The sequence below is a fragment of the Hyalella azteca genome, unplaced genomic scaffold, assembly GCF_000764305.2.
Source record: "Hyalella azteca isolate HAZT.00-mixed unplaced genomic scaffold, Hazt_2.0.2 contig13406, whole genome shotgun sequence".
Classification (NCBI taxonomy): Eukaryota; Metazoa; Arthropoda; class Malacostraca; order Amphipoda; family Hyalellidae; genus Hyalella; species Hyalella azteca.
This window is the reverse complement of record NW_025943329.1, coordinates 342,463-359,872: the sequence shown is the minus strand read 5'-3', so window position 1 is coordinate 359,872 and position 17,410 is coordinate 342,463. Positions and strand designations below refer to the sequence as shown.

The window sequence follows — 17,410 nt, the reverse complement described above, 5'->3', positions numbered from 1 at the left end:
TCCGGGATTACATGTTAAAGAGTGCGTTGTCACTCACGCATTGGTATTAAATCAACACGGTTTCGACAAGAACGAGTTCCTAAAACGACATAGAGTCCATATAACTAAATTAAGTCAGTTGTAATTTGTATTGTTGCTAAACAAACTTCAGAATTCTTATTACGATATTTTAAAAATAACGTTATTTATTAATCGCGTAGCAAGTTTCAGCTTTGAGTGATGCAATGATATTTAAATATATATTTTCGCTATGAATAAACAGTTGAAATGCAACTATTTGACTACTGACCATTCGGAACCATTAGGCATGATCGCATCAAGTTCAGCCTAATATTGCTCCATGCCGCAGCCCGCATTTGAATAATGAATATGGTAGTTCGTATCTGAGTTCCGCGATTTAACGTTTCCCGTGTTACGTGTAGAAGTAATGGCTGACGAAGAATACGAAGCTGATGAGTAAGTATTCGCTAATCGCTTTAATAAAAATTTTCCACTTGAGTGAGAAATAATGTAGAGTTGGAGACTTTGAGTTACTTAGGTATTTAGAAATTTTAGTATACAATCAATGTGCGGTGCACCGGGACCCTGCAGCGGTGACGTTTGAGTCACGTTTGCCTAGACGTTTGAGTCAAAACTGGAATCAGATTATCAGTCTAGCATATTCACAGTCATCTAAACTCAAATTCAATCGCCATGAATACACAAAATTCAATATACTGTTAATCATGGACTTTTTTTGGATGCAATGTTAACTATTTAGTACTAACACAGTCTACCTAACCCCCTGACTGCCCGAGTAGGCTAACAGGTATAATCAGTGTGGAATTCTAGAGGGATATTAAATTAACCAGTACACATAGCATATTGGAAAGCAGGACCTGAAAGGTTGGAAAGTCCAGGAACTTTCCTCTTCCAGTCCATTTTATTAAATAAATTATACATATCCTATCACTTTTCAACTGTGATTGGTTTATGGGATTATGATTTTAGCCCCTTCCAGCTTTCCAGCTGTGATAGGTTAATGAAGTTGTAATGTTATTTGCTTTCTAGCTGTGATTGGTTGCTGGGGATGCTTTCAAGCTGTGATTGGTTGATGGGGATGCTTTCCAGCTGTGATTGGTTGTGCCCATAAGCCCCACCCCCAAATATGGTATATGTACTACAGTACTGGTTAACTAAATACTTAACTTAAACTTGATCATTACAAACAAAAAGCCTGGAAAATTTTTAAAAAATCCATTAAATAAAAGAAATATAGAGAATATCTATCAAACAAGAGACATTCAAACAATTTTATAACAAATCTGAGGTACTATACAACTGACACAGGTTGTCCACTTCTGATCCTCCTTTTCATTTATAGTCAGTCACCTGGCAGAGCACTGTATCTAAGGAAAGCATTCCACCTTGGGTGGAAAGCTTTTTTATAAGTGAACTTTCATTTCTAGAATTCCACCCTGGGTATAATTACTATCTGTGGCCACTTGCCAGAGTGGCCACAGGCCACAGCACTTTCAAATCATTTAGCTATTGATCAGATTGAATCATATACCATTAAGACCAATGTTGAAGTGTAGTTCTATCACAAAAATTATGCTAAAGAGAAGGCAAGCAACAAAATCAATTGCAAATTGAGATACCTAATTTCCAACCTGATGCCGGTGACTTGTGACTTGTGAGTGTAGTACAAACTGGAAAGTAGGGCAGAAGCCACCAACAAATGAGCCATAAGCCCACAACTATGTCTATGACTATGAGACTATGAACATCTGTAAAAAATTTCAGCCATAAACAATGCCTTTACCCAATTTCATCTTGTATAATTAAGTAAAATGGCAATGATGGTGCCATTCTAAATGCCTTCTAAATGACCATTTTCCTTTGGACTTTTGAAGTGTCTTAAGGGGAGCGTCTGGGTCCAAAATCAACAATTTTGGCTTTTCCGGGTTTTAGTCTCAGCTTAAAGCTGACATTCTGACCTATCCAACGGTACCAGAACCATCTCTGTACATTGATTTGTGCGTTCACGACAGATCGCGAAAAAGCAAAGGTTGGTGGAGTTCTTTAACATTTAACATAGGGAGTAAATGCCAAAGTGCATCTTAAATAGCTAGTATTCACACTCTCCAGTCTCCGCTCCAGTTACCCTTCAACAGTCGTGTGGGATGGTTCTTGCTCTGTCGTTCCCACCATCCTTGACAGAGATTTAGCTCCAGTATTGTCTGGTCTTGCATCTTTGCAACCTTGAATGCCAATTTCAAGGCGCCCGGGACTTTGTCGGGCTCTACTGAACAATCACACTTATTGTCACTGGAAAACTATCTCCTACAGTTTTGAAGCTACAGCAATGAGAGATATATCATTCGATTCGCAAATAAAAGATTTAGAGATTGGTCATAGTTTTTTTTAATTTCGTTATAGTTTTTACAATATTTTGAAAAAAGAGGGGGGGGGGAAGGGGGAAATTGAAAAGTTTTTTGGAAATTTTACAAAAAATGCCCCCACGCCCAGAAAAATTTGAATTTCAAGAAAAGCTACGACAAATCGATAGATATGGACCTTACTCATCGAATGATATGCATCTCGATGTTGTAGCTTGAAAATCCTAGGAGGAGATAGTTTTCTACAGTACCCCTTTTTGGCCGTTTTCTAAGGATTTCACGTTTTCTTTCATTTTTTTTTAATTTACACGAACAAAAAAGTCTTAGAATTATTTTTAACATATGTGTACCAAGTTTTAAAGTAATCCGTCTGCAAATAAAAAAGTTTTTCTAGGACCCAGATGCTCCCCTTGAGTGTGCTGGCCAAAATTGGAGCGCACGCTCTGGAAAAGGAGTGGACGCCAACACCCTGCCAGGGTGTCGGCGTCCACTTGCAGTTTAGCAGGGTGACCCTGGTAAACTGCAATAGACAATTATAGAGTGCCTCAGCACCAAAATCACTGTCATTTCCTCCAAATTTACCAGTCTTGCACTTGCTTTAAATTGCACCCACAGTGACCTGCCTCCTTGGCTTGGCCCATTGGCCCCCCTCATCCTTGAGCATGGAACTCTCCAGTCCAGTGGTTGTGTTGTGTGGACCTGACCTGAGTCACCTAAGTGACTCCAGATCCTGAAATTCCACCACGATGGCAATAATATGCAATTTTTGGACAACATATTACATATGTAATGCTAGATAACCCATTCAAGTTATTCTATTATGATATTTTATAAGTTTAAAACCTTCACCCTGCAACAGAAGTTAGACAGGCAGGCAAGCAAAAATCACACATCTAACACCTTTCCTGTTCAATCTTGTTCATTTTACTATGTCTGTGTAAGAATTATCAATATAAAGTTCATTATGGTTGTTACAGGTTGTAATTACCATACCAGTCAGCTGATATACTAAGATCCTAATAACATTAGTGTTCAGTGAGTTGCATGAGAGATACTTTGAATCTTAACAGCATTGAAATCCATGCAGAATAGGAAATTTTTAATATTTTTTAGTCTAAAATTTATGCTTCTAAGGATTTGAAATCATTGAGGCCTTTAGTTGTCAAATTCAAAATTCTTGACTCAATTGACTGAGCGAGGCTAGCTGCCGCAGCTGCTGGCGCAGCTTGCTGGCGACACAAGGCTATCTTTTATTTGTGTGCAGCTATCTTTTATTTGTGAAGGTGCTAGTGTTTTATGTGGCAGTTTGTAAATAGGCATTGACTGACTCAACATGTCATAAGACAGTGTTTTTTCATATTACCTATAGAATTGCACTATGGCTGTGATCATGGTTGATCTTTTACAGAAAACCTTTCATGCTCATATTGTTCCTTATACATAATAATATTATTCAATTTATGATTTTCAGTGTTGGAGATGACTTTGAAGAAGTGGAAGAAGATGAAAACCTAGAAGATCTTCAAGATGGGGAGGTAAGCTAGTGATATATTTAGGATTTGCAAGTGCATTAGTTATTTAAATGTACTATTTTACATCTTGATTTCAACATGTGTGTGAAAAATTTCCTGCCACATTATCTTATGATGAAAACCATGAGGCATTTTAATTATGAGCTTATATTTTCTGTGTATTGCTTCTAAATATTCATGGTGAAGTATGACAATTAGAATAGATTTGTTTCATTAATGTAAATATGTATTTAGAAGCAAGGCTGTTTGGATGGATAATTGTCACATTTTAGGAGGCTTAACAATGCTTGCAACTCTAACTCTGTACTGCAGGAGGAGGAGCATGCTGGTGGCATCGACATCTTGCCTGCAAGTGAGGGGCGAGCTGTGCCTAAAAACAAACGTATCACTACCAGCTACATGACCAAGTGTGTTGCCTGATACATACTCTTGTGATTAGATTTTGTTGTTATCTTGACTCTAATTGTCTCAAAAAATTAACTAAGATATAGCTAGGTATATTGCAATGTGTACCCTTTTCATGTGCATATTGTCTGCGTTTTTCTCCTGCTGATATATATTGTGTAAGCTTGCTCAATATTGTGTAAGTTTGATTTGGCAGTTGATTCTGCGATATTTTTCTCCATTTTAATGAATTTTTGTTTTGTTAAGCCAATATATCTTAATGAATTTCTTACCAAATTAAAAGTGTAAACAGAGTTGATGAGGGAATTTTATGGTTGAGAAATGAATGTTAGGAAATTTATCTGGCAAGTGGATATCTGGCTAAAAAATTTGACTCCTACCTTTTTTCTATGGGTGCTCATTAGGCTCTGACAACTGCAAAATGATGGCTTATGACTACTGCTCTGTGATGGCTCATGGCTACTGCTCTGTGATGGCTCATGACTACTGCTCTGTGATGGCTATTATCTATTATCTCTTCAATTGCAGGTACGAGCGGGCGCGCGTGCTGGGCACCAGGGCGCTGCAGATCGCCATGTGCGCCCCTGTGATGGTGGAGCTCGAGAGCGAGAGCGATCCTCTGCAGGTATAATAGTGCCACTAACTCTTTCATGTTCTTCTTCTGCAGGTATCACAATGCAACATACTTCTTGATTAATCACTATTCAGGCTTGACAATGACAGACTTGACCTTTAGTTGATTAATCCAAGTTTGCGGTCACGAAGCCGTTCAATCTCACGTTCATAAATACAGGGTGTTTCAGAATTAAGTAACCCTATTAATTTGATAAATAACAAACTAAGAACGTTATGAAGTTGAAACTTGTTTTATTTAAAAGAAGAACATTTTCATGGTAATATTGTATCATAGTTACGTCATTATCCTGTATATTTCTTTTAAATAAAACAAGTTTCAACTTCATAACGTTCTTAGTTTTTTATTTATTAACAAATTAAAAGGGTTACTTAATTCTGAAACACCCTGTATATTCAACTTTTCATAGAACCCATGGAGCACATTCATCTATGTTTACTTTCTATCCGCCATTTAAGATATTAAAAGTCATAAGGTTTAAACTTAACCTAGAATGGGTTCGTGTTTTGTATCGATACTTCGAGACGCAGCATAATCCATTCAGATGCTCACTGCCCTGATTATTTTTTCGGTGCGAGATAATGCCAATAGGAATAGTGATCAGCAGTGAAATTTTTAATTGCAGTCACTTGAACACCTGCATTGAATTTACTTTGTAAGTCGTGTATTATTAAGTGAAGTTCTTCTCGTGTTCAATTGTTGATGAACGTTTTTATTCAGATAGCTGCCAAGGAGCTGCGAGAACAGAAGATTCCTCTGATCATCAGACGTTACCTGCCCGACGGCTCCTATGAGGATTGGAAGATCGATGAACTCATCATGTCTGATTTTTAAGTTATATGACGTTTCTTATGTCTTCATTTTATGTCTTCTAAGTTGAGCTCATTTTATTTCACCGAGTATTCATTCTATCATCTCATGCATTTGTCAAGAATGAATTGGCTGTTTGTAATCCACCAGTATCATCCCTAATTTTAGGACTATTGTGATGTAGCAGTATACAATATCTACGTCGAATGTGTTTATCCTAACCCCGTTTCATTCCACTATCGGCCCGCGCTATTTCTCCCGACCAGAATTGTTGGCGCATCGCTCATGTGAAACAGAGAACTGTTTTTATCAGTCAGCTGTATAGGACGCGGCCACGATAAATGCGTTATAATCCTTTATTTCGGCCGCATCAGTGAATATGATCATCAGGAAGGATTCAGCAGACTCATAGGAAATATATTCAATTTGGATTAATCATCGCCGCTGTAGGCGTGTAAATAACTCGATAGGTACATGATTTGATATGAACGCGCGTATAACGTTTACATAGGTTCATTAATACCATCGATCTGCAATCGTATGTGTCACATTCACTCAACCTGTCGCATCTTGAATGGTTGATCATGTAACTAATTTTTTTAATCGGATTTATAAGCCTTAATTTACAATTCAAGTTGGGCTTTGAAGAATGGGACTGATACTCCAGAGTTTTCATGTTTATTGGAGAAATTTCAATACATTGATTGAGCAATGTCTAAAGCTAAGCGACAATCGTCTCTCATGCACTTGGCAGGAGTTCGCACGGTTCGCTCACTTCAACACGTTCATAGATCTGACTTGGTCGCAAGCAAAATACATAACGACCGTAGTCAGAAATGGACTGCGATTGTCATTCCATCAAGACATAAATTCATACTAGTTAGTATTTAAATAATTTAACTCGTGTCGATAATGCCCCATTTACTAGACGATCAAATGAGATTAAAGATTATTGTTGACACAAGAAACCGCGAATATTAGAGACGTTCCGAGGCGAACGCTTTATTGGCAAGTCACTACCATAATGCATTCTCCAGAAAACACCACACAACAAACCGGATCTTTCACTTATGAAAAGAAATTCGACGAAGAACATATCAAGATTGTCTTTAATAAATTGGTAACTGAATGTACGCACTATCTACTATATTAACAAATGCTATTCGAATAAGTGCCCTGAACATTATTTACAACACCTCGATTAACAGGACAAAAAATCTTGTTAATGAGTATCATCCAAAAGTTGGGAAAACCATAAAGTAAACAAAAATTTTCCATCAGCTGATCAACTTCATGGTGCACTGAATTCTATCAATGGCTGGCTGAAAGGCTAAACTTTTGGAGGCTCTCGTCCTCTAACGCACCCACTCATTCTTTATGCAAACGATCATTCCACAAAGGAAATAAGCATAGTTTAGATCCACATTAAAAATATTTCATCAAAGAGAAATATTGGAATTAAAAGGGGAATTGTAGGGTGAGAGTGTGCGTATGCAAAATACATGGCGATATCAATTTAAATTAACTATCAAGGAGCAAAAAAGATTAGAAGCGGGGCATACAAAATGCTACGCAAAATTGAAGTGCACAATTTTGAATTGCAGCAAAATCTAAATAGTCCTCAGCAGCAGCTGGCAGAAACAACAGAAAAAAAACTATCAAAAGTTGCCAAGAAGAAGAAAGTTGCATCAACCGCCTAAAGTTCGATTCAAGCAAATGCAGATAAACTCGGGAATATTTCAACTCAGAGCCTGCACGGGAGTTAATTTATATAAAGCCATTGTCCACATAGTTGGTCATACATGAATTAACCAACAGTTTTGTGCTGATTAAAAATCAGCCTCTTATTTCTCATGTATAATCGAGATTAAATCTACGAAATAGAAAATACAATTGAAACGCTCCATCGAGAGCATGCGAAAGTAAAACGCCTAGCAGCAATATAAGCGACCTCACAGACATCGCTCATAATTGGAAGAAATTGTTCAATATTTACAGATGAATAACGCTCGTAGTGTCAGGTTAAGCAATAACCAAAATCAGCAACAAACAAGCATGAGGTTAACAAGAAGTTGTTAAAGGAAGGCACGAGTAACGGTCATCACAAGGTTTGGAATGTATTATATATACGGAGTTAACACTTATTGTCTAACCTTTAATTGAGAGGTAAACAAACAACAATGGAATGCTCGGAAGATTCGATGCAACAATAAGATGCTAATTTAAAAAACAGTTAATACTATGCTTACAGTATTTAAGGAACGGCTATGGGAAGAGACAAAATAAACGTAAACCATGATGTAAAATTTCTGGGCAAATCGAAATACTGAACAAAATTCTGTACAGAACCGACTTTTAGACAAAAATCCTAAAACTTATAGAGAAACATATTGCAGATGACAGAGGAACGTTGTACAAATTTTTCCGATTAGTAACTCTGAAATGCCTGAGATTCATTGAATGTAGAATTTTTACGCGGCCTAAATCTTGCAATATTTCGCCAAGTAACTAGGAAGGCGGAAAATGTGTGATACAGAGTCAAGTTCTATGGATGAACTTGCTTCTTACTTTGTGACGGAGTAACCTAAGGCGCGGAATATTGCACACAACGAGCACGCGAGGGGGCGAGAGACAACCGAGGCTGCCTCGGTTCCCGACCCAAGAAACTCTTACGTTTAACTGTGATGTCTTCGCATGTTGCTGTTCTAGAAACTTAATCTGATTGTAAATAACAAAAATACAAATACACAAGTGGTTTGTAAGCAGGTGCATATCGAGTGTAAGAGTGAACGTCCTGGACCTAACACACGCTTTTGAGGACGTACAAATGTGAAATTTACTTCAAATGCAAAATCATAATGACCACAAATTAAAACTAGGAACTTAAAAAATACGGATAAGTACCCACGTTAAATTAAGTACAAAGAAAATCATAAGGGTAAGATGCTATGAACATCAATCCCACCAAGAAAACAAGCACGCTCGTGCCTGTCACTAGCATTTCAACAACTAATGCCCACGCTCCTCAATAATTCAGGTAATCCCCATAGAGCTTCTCACGATTAAGGCAATAAACATGCAACCAATAGTCACGGAAATATTAAATAATGCTCGCATTCGAGACGCGCCCATACTGAATTTCCTTCCATAGCCCTGACCTTCAATCGCAAAGCGTCCAAGTTGCAGGCTGAGAAGGGACGGGTTCCCATAAAATAAAAGTTCTTATTGGATAATACAATACAAAATAGAAAGTGGTCACGTTGGGAAATGTGTCATTTAAATGACATTAACTGAAAACATGGACAGCATACCTGAAGTCAACTTTATAATAAATAGCTGTTTAATAATGAAAAACTTCAAATAGTTAGTTATTGTCAATGCAAAATAGGCGATTGAGAACTCACTGCTAATAAGTAGTCGATAAACTAAGAAAGAAAAAGCCATTCACTTTCCCCAGTTAAGATCAGTGAACATCTCACGCTTAGAACACAGCAGGGAGCGTTCGGTTCCGTGAAACAACATAAGAATTCCAACACGAGGAATTTACTCACAACCAAATAACAGTAATTTGACGGGCACTGCATCAAAATAAGTCAACTCTTGTTGACACGGCTTACATAACTACAAGACCTCTATTTATGTTATATACTACATAACCTTCTTCTCGGCAACTAACAACAAGTTTATGGTACTTGCAACTCTGCTTCGTTGTACCGTACAATAATTGAATGGTAATTGAAAACTAACGTCAAGGGACCGAACAAGCTAAAGGTACTTGAGAACAACCTTCTTGATATGCTTCTCAGGGGACGAGAGCGACTTGCGGGTAACATGGGAGTAGACGGGAGTGACGTGCGGGCCTGCGACGTGCAAGTTAGACGGTCCTCCGTTGTTCTGGGATGACGCGGTCGTCGGGGTCGGTGAGGGAGACAGGGCGGGAGGGGAAGTCAGTTCAGGTCCACGTCCGAGTGAAATCCGAGGCAGCTTTGACGTCTTGCGTCGAGCTAAAGCTACCCCGCGTCCTCTTCCCCGGCCTGAGCCCCTTGATGAAGGGCTGGAGTTGGTGCGCAGTTCTTTGACGATGGCGCCATCCTCTTGCGAGGGGAAAGCTGCGCTAGTGGAGGTCGAGAAGGTCGTGTTCGGTAGGTTGGCGGTGAAGACGGAATTCAGAGGCGACACCGAAGCCAGGGTGGAAAAAAGCGTTGTGCTATTCGAGCTGTTGGGAAGCATGATGTTGGCGAAAGAATGTGTGGGGAAAATGGAGCCAGCGAAAGAAGGTGTGCTGAAATGCGGCGGCGTGCCTCTAGACATCGCGAGACTCGTCGGTGACGTTAACGACGGAGGCGAACTGTCGCGAGAGGAAGGTAAGTGGTGCTCATCCTTGGCATGCACATCGCTCGAGGAAGTGGTGTTGAGGTGTGGTGCCACGGCTGAGGCAGTGGCAGCCAAGAGGCTCAGTGCCGTGGACAGGTTGGAGTTCATAGCGCCGCCGATGCTGTTTACCACGCCACTCGAACCTACCATGCGACCAAGCAAGCCTCCGTGGGAATTCATCTCTTCCATACCAGACTCGCTGGTTCGCGGCATGAGAGGATTTTTTCCTCCACGAGAGAAGGAGTCGTTGTTCTGAATGCCCATAACATTAACGCTGGTGGTGGTGCCGTTGGCGAAAGCTCCTGGCCTGGGACCGTTAGACAAAAGAAATTTGCTTTCCTGTGCAACGTTTAGGGCCTCGGACGTTGATGTGTTCAAGGACTTGAGTGATGCCCCAGCTGGAGCTATTTTTGCGTTGCGGCGCAGGGCGGTCTTTTTCTTCAAATGGACGTTGTCTATGTGACCCTTCAGATGCTCCTTTTGTGTGAACCTGTAAAACAAATAACATTGACAGGCCGGTACTGGTGCAATGATAATTTGTTACGTTTCCAGTTTAAAAATGATGAACTCGAGAATTTACGAGAAATCAAGACAAGTGGAGCCAATTCTAAAGACCGTCAAGCACAGTATTTCAGCCATGCCAACAATTGTCACGTTACTCTTAGAAATATCATAGAATAAGATAGCGCCTAACTGTAACAACATGTGCAAGAAAACGCAAAGTACAAGACTGCCGCTAAAGAAGAATGCTGTTTTCAATTGCGGCCATCAAATTCATGTCAGAAAGGTACGGTAATTCAAATTATTCAAAATAATTAATCATGTCATAAAAAACATGGATAATCGCATTTCATTGCAACCATTTTGATAATCAGGAGGCTCAACTTAGAAGCAATTAGTTGTGTGGATGGTATTTCTTCGCTAAAAATTGGTACGGACAATGTAAGTCTTGCTTGAAGATTCATAAATTAACCGAGATAGAACGAGGTAATAAGCTTGCTCATCAAACCGAGCTAAAACTAAAGAATAACTTAGCTAAGTTAACTAACTAACTTAAGTTCTTAACTTAATTAACTAACTAAGCTTAGCCTTACGTATTAAGCTTAGCACCTCTGTTTGATGACGCCGACTTAGTTAGTAACTACCCCTACTTGGCGAGAACGATTAAGCCTGTAACTACTTCTACCGTACTTGACAATTATTATGTAGGTAAACACATACTTGGTCTGGCAAATGGTGCAGATAAAGGGTTTGATGCCGGTGTGGATGCGGAGATGTCGTTCGAGGTGTTCTTTGCGCTTGAACGCTTTGTCGCATGTGGTGCAGAAGTGCTTACGCATCTGCTTGTGCGAATCTTCGATGTGGCGGCGCAACAAATTTGCATTCGCCAACTTTGCTTGGCAGTGCGGGCACTCGAAATTCTGTAAACCACAAGTAAGTGCTGGCTCAAAATTCTTGAAGTCCCGAACTATTGAAAGCTTATCTATTTTGAAACTGGAAGCAGTTGATTCAAAATTTTGTAAGCCGAAGGTTTGTTTAGAATTTTGTAAGCCAGAAGCAGGTTTGAAATTCGGGAAATTAGGAGCTACTGCAAGCTCAGAATTTTGGTAACCAGAAGAAAGCGCCCGGAAAAACTTCTGCAAATCGGAAGCTTGTGTTTGCTCAAAATTCTGATGGGAAGTGGAAAATTATTAGAATCAACAAAAGGCAGCACAAAGGTAACGCAAATAAGAGATGTCTGGACTTCATGACTGGCAATTAATTTCAACGTGATTGCAGTACGAGAAAGTAAAGTATAAGTTATGGAAAAAAGATCTGATCGAAAAAAAAGAAAAACAATAAGATTCAGAAAAGAGCAAACATGCGAGCTTGAACTTTCACCAAAATAGCAAACACTGATCAATTAAAGCATACATTTCAAAAAGAGACTAAGTCGCAGATGGCGCATAACTTCTCATTTTAGATAATGCTACTTCGTTTTATTATCATATATTCTATTCAAAGAAAATGTTTTAATAAATTTATTTATAAGGGAATATGAGGAAGGCCAAACCTGTGCCATATCGACGCCGTCTTCGTTAACGACGAGGACAGGCAGGTCAGCATCGTCGCTCGACACGTCGCCATCGTCGTCAGCCTCGTCGTCCTGCTTGGGCTGGTAGTGCTTCTGCTGCAGATATTCATGGATCTGCAGGAACAATGTTACACCCTTAAACGGGACTCGCCACTCATTCATTAACTCGCATTTTAAAATAATAACGTGGAATAAGATCGTTTAGGAAGTTTATTTAAAATAGGCACTGAAAAAGAATCATAACTGATGAATCTTCCTCAATATTTTCACGTGTTTTGACAAAAATTTAGCTTTCTAGCATGTTGTTTTTCAGTTCAATTATTCAACAGAACACGGAGGCATGCGTCTAATGAGCAATAAATTACTGTTACATATCGATTGATCGATTAAGACGCAGCTACCAAGTGAAATTAAATGAAATATATTGTGAACAAACCGCGTTAAATTAGTAAACCAAAATAAACGTTATCCAATTTTATCAAACTGTGGAGGTGCAGTTGAAACAAACTATACTTGACTACATCATTAAATGAAAGGTGGTGTCATGCTGCGCTACAAATTAGTAGCTATGTATATGAGTGTTAAGCTCTAGGAAATTAAAACATTAGTGCAAAATTCAACGCAGTTAATGGATTCAGGACGGTAGGGAAATGCGCAGTTTGTTAAGGCGACCTTCAAACAGCAGCGATGGTAATAAATTAGTTGAATTAAAACATCGGCAATCGTAGAAGCGGTGAATGTTTTTGAACAAAGCTCGGGTTGAGTTATAAACTTTCAATGTAGTTTTATATTTCCCGTTAGGTTTTTACTAATAAACCTTGGGCAGAGATTGCACCACAATCTCATAGAATCTTTCGCTTTCATATAAGTTCCAAGTTATGAGATGTTATACAGTGCGTTGCATGCGTCATAAAATGCAAACACTCAAGTTTTTTCGTAAATAGGGTGAATATTATATACTCGTACGCTAAAATGTGTTTTAATAGAGTAAGTATTTCGACTGATTTGGAAAAATATTATAATCGAATACTCAATTGGATTCACTTGGTTTCAAATTCAGCGAAAAAAATTTGACAAACGTAATCACAAAAAAAAATAAGACGCCTATACTTCAACGATTTTAAAACATTAATGTTGACACACTAGTTTCTGGTGCCTCCAACCGATAAGATTTTTTTTTCTAGAATACAAAATTTGAGGTCATTCCGCGCGAATAAACAAGACAAACTACGTGATAATTGACGAAACATATCTTCAAGAATTTTCCAAGCAACAAAATTATTATCAAAAGGAAAGTACTACTTTGGACAACATAAGAAACGATGCTTCGCTACCGACAGGCGGGTGCGCAGACTATACTTCAGTAACGGTGCATATTTCAACTAAAATCTAAATGGTATTCGTTAAATGAACAATCATGGAATCTGTTAACTAAAATCTAAATGGTATTCGTTAAATGAACAATCATGGAATCTGTTGTTGTTAGAAATAATATCAAAAAGCGATGTAAAAAATCTAATTTAGTATTGAATCGTCAATAAGGTTTTACAATTGATGAAAAAACATACAAGTTAGAGATGCACAATAACAATGTCATGCCGGGTACACTTTACCTGACTCCGGCACGGCGCTCTTTGGTTTGGCGGACAAATGGGAGAAGAAAGCACAAGTTAGTGACATGTTCATTGCAGCAATAAACCAAACTATGCCCACGAGATATCAATAGGATTATCAACAAGAAGTAACAGCCCTCAAGAGAATACCCTTAAACAGGAAGTTATCATCACAATATTAATTAAGTCAAAATGATTGCTGAACTTTTTGCACACGTTCACTGCTGCACCGATGTAAACAATTCAGAAGACCGAAAAATGTGAATGTTAAAAACATTTATCAAGTTTCGTTAAACGCAAATCAACAAATAAACAGAAAAATTACTTCCAACACAATTTTTTTTGAAATCTCATATAAGATGATTTTATTTATGTAATGACGGGAACTATGATATATTTTGCTACAAATGAAGATCGGGAGCTGGAGGCATAATGTGGCTCGGTACAGAAGTAAAGTGTGCACAAAATTCAGCCCAATATCAACAAGTAATTCCTGAAACCATATAATCCAAAGGCCCATTTGAATAAAAATGAGAAATCACGTCCCAAAGCTGGAAATATAGGCAGGCATTGAAGCGTTGTAACGATATATTGTGAGGAAAAGTGAACAAAATTAAATACTGTTAAGAAGAGATACAATTGCTTAGAAATTGTTTGAAGAGACATTGCAGAGTAAAGGTTTAAATAGCGAACATCAGGAAATAAAAGAATACCTTATGAACTTAAGAGAAAAATAAACCAAACCCATAAAGCAGAAAAGAAAAAAAATATATTTTAAACCAGACTGAGAAATATAAAAAACAAATACAATAATAAGGAGTACAAATGCGGCGTAGGTCTTGACGTTAAACTCTTCACCGCGTCCCGCTAGAAGCGATTGTTTTGCAGAATGTTCGTAAGGAATATTTTATCATCTTTGCTAACTGTACAGAATAACTTACGTACACTAGATAATCAATAGATACTTTAGATATTCGTATGAAAAATTGCCCATCTGATATCGTAGCTTAGGCACCCTTGAAGATATCAAACTCTGTAGCAATAGCTAGGCCAGCGTTTATTTTATGGTCTCAGCTGAACGAAATGTCCTTATCGCCACAGTTCAAACTTATTGCAAAAAAAAGAGGACAAATGAATGAGATCATTTGTAAGAGAAAATATATATTTATACACTATAAGGTTAGGGTCGAAAAAAGTATTACGAGCACTAACGAAAAAGTGCTGGCAACCACGCTAAGATGAAACATCGCGCTGAAACTTTGACAATTTTAATTAATGTGTTCAGTACTTTAGCGTAAAAAATGCCTACAGACTTGAAATTTTACGACATTGTCAATGAGATTAAAAAGTTAGCAAGTGGGTCTATCATTCAGTATATTCATTCGAAGCCCACAACGCCACGAACGTCAATCACACAAAATCTTCAACATCAATCACTCGTTGTTAATACGCACGAATTATGAAACATATTGAACAAAGACATCGACTTGCAGGTAGCAAAAATATATTCATAATTATCACATTCACCGACTTGTAAATAGACTGGTTGGTAAAAAGCAAAAGCTGCGAGAAATTCGACCTCAAGTGAGATGTGAACAGAAGAGATACGAGTTTCCCATCAGCGTGCGCTGTCCGGCCAAAGTACGTGCATTATCCATAATTTCACTTTCTTTAATTATATGTGACAAGGATATGCTGGATACGGCGGATACTGGTGCAGAAAATCGTAGGAGAGTTGCGACGACATGATGGGTTAGGTAAGGCGAGGTTGACGTAAGTTACTGCACTCTCTGCGAGCAGCAACATCGTGAGCTAGATTACATTACATGGCCATCGAATACATCGATAAGTGAATCATGCAAATGCGAGCACAAGTAGAAACTGAGAATGTGAGCAAAATATAAGCGAGAGAAAGCTAACATTTCATAAGGACGCCAATAATTTATGAACTGTTCAGAGTGAATGCCCATCGATTGGGTCTTTGTGTTCCACTAGTGAAATTATAAAAATAGTCTCAAGATAAACTGAGAGAACACGAATTAAGTTACTTATGCGTAATAGTAATGGCAATCACGGCCAGAAAGACAGTTCGTTCATTGAAGATTAAACTGAAAATAAGAAATGATGTTCGCGCAGTTGACAAAGCTTGAGCCTTCCAGCTCATTGAAAACAACATTGAGGGGAAATGAATGAGACCATTCATTTCGACAGTCGACAAAGCTTGAGCGTTTTTGCGATGTGAACCATGGAAAAAGTAGTTGCGATAATCATTTTGATCTCAACGGGCGCTCGCTTGAGAGGCCAAGAAATGGGGCTTTGACTGGACCGTAGCAATACCAACAACATCGCAACCAAATACAGCGAAGCACAGCAGTCGGAATTTTTAACGGCGCACTGACACGGCTCACTCACCGGCGCCCAGCTCACCGACAAATTCGTGAGCTGGGACGCAATGCAATATTCACCCATGCATTCAGCTGCTTCCTGAGAAACCCTCGTGGGAAATGAATTAAATTCATTTGAAAGAGAAACAAGAGCAATGCAGATGATCGAAATAAGGGTTATACTTTCTAGGTTAGTTTACGAGACTCGAGTAACATGATCGTAATCCTACATCGTCAACCAAACTCAGGGAGAATATATTACAAAACATCACCTTAATTCCCAACTAGATGTATTGAAGGTCGATACAGGAGACAAAAGACTATCGAACACAATAAATATATCGGCAGTTACATTGTTAATGGGCTCAAACGTAACCTTACAAGAACTCCTAAACTAAGCCCCCCCCCCCAAAAAACTTGAAGCTCCTAAAACACTGTCGACGAACAAGTTCCAAAACAGTAATCGAAAATAGGAATCAAGTTCCTTTCAGATGTAATTTTAATACTTATTTTTGTAACGCCACAAACACAGCAGCTTGGGACAGGCTAGTCGCATCGTCATCCCGCCTGCGGGTTAAATGTTCTAACAGTTATACATCCATCCACTTATTTCATTTAAGTACGTTTTAACTTCTGTATTTTGAGACAGGGATTGTGCAGGAGCTTACTTTGACGGTACTTAATTGTGTCCCACAAATATTTCCGGGACTTTTTGATAGATTTTATCTTCGCTTTAAATGAATGAGTTTTATTTAATTTTATTTCCGCGTTTTTTTACTTGAATATGTTCAGCATATCAAACAAATACAATTAATTGTGTCAATTTGAACCGGAGATATTCAATTTAAAAGGCGGACATGTTAGTTCTTTTAAATAAAACAAGTTTCAACTTCATAACGTTCTTAGTTTTTTATTTATTAACAAATTAAAAGGGTTACTTAATTCTGAAACACCTTGTACATCCATCCACTTATTTCATTTAAGTACGTTTTAACTTCTGTATTTTGAGACAGGGATTGTGCAGGAGCTTACTTTGACGGTACTTAACATTCGTACCAAGTGAGTGTCGGATAGTGCCATCAGTTGCGGAACTCTGACTACATCACTTGAAATACCATTCGTGTATAGGAATATTGATATTGAAATATTATTCGTATATTTAATTGTGTCCCACAAATATTTCCAGGACTTTTTGATAGATTT

General features: G+C 38.3%; 2 protein-coding genes across 2 annotated transcripts in view; one reads left to right on the top strand and one right to left on the bottom strand.

The window, feature by feature from the left end:
* The first annotated feature begins 334 nt into the window (after positions 1-334).
* On the top strand, positions 335-5,966 carry LOC108670081 (DNA-directed RNA polymerases I, II, and III subunit RPABC2). Its single transcript, XM_018157533.2, has 5 exons — positions 335-456; positions 3,853-3,916; positions 4,226-4,320; positions 4,847-4,943; positions 5,673-5,966. Exons 1-5 carry the CDS (start codon positions 428-430, stop codon positions 5,784-5,786), a joined length of 399 nt encoding a protein of 132 aa, XP_018013022.1. The 5' UTR covers positions 335-427; the 3' UTR covers positions 5,787-5,966.
* A 458-nt stretch (positions 5,967-6,424) lies between these two features.
* The window catches only part of LOC108670085 (mucin-5AC), a 44,862-nt gene continuing 33,876 nt past the window's right edge, over positions 6,425-17,410 (bottom strand). The window contains exons 5-7 of the mRNA XM_018157538.2: positions 12,190-12,324; positions 11,358-11,557; positions 6,425-10,626 (exon numbers count right to left, since the gene is read on the bottom strand). Of these exons, the coding sequence (XP_018013027.1) occupies positions 9,528-10,626; positions 11,358-11,557; positions 12,190-12,324 (1,434 nt within the window). The 3' untranslated portion in view covers positions 6,425-9,527. The remainder of the gene's footprint in view (positions 10,627-11,357; positions 11,558-12,189; positions 12,325-17,410) is intronic.

Excerpts from the sequence above, each read along its gene's own strand:
- LOC108670081 (XM_018157533.2), top strand. The coding sequence starts at position 428 with ATGGCTGACGAAGAATACGAAGCTGATGA. Across the intron at positions 3,917-4,225 it reads AAGATCTTCAAGATGGGGAG|GAGGAGGAGCATGCTGGTGG; the intron begins GTAAGCTAGTGA and ends TCTGTACTGCAG. Across the intron at positions 4,944-5,672 it reads GCGAGAGCGATCCTCTGCAG|ATAGCTGCCAAGGAGCTGCG; the intron begins GTATAATAGTGC and ends GTTTTTATTCAG.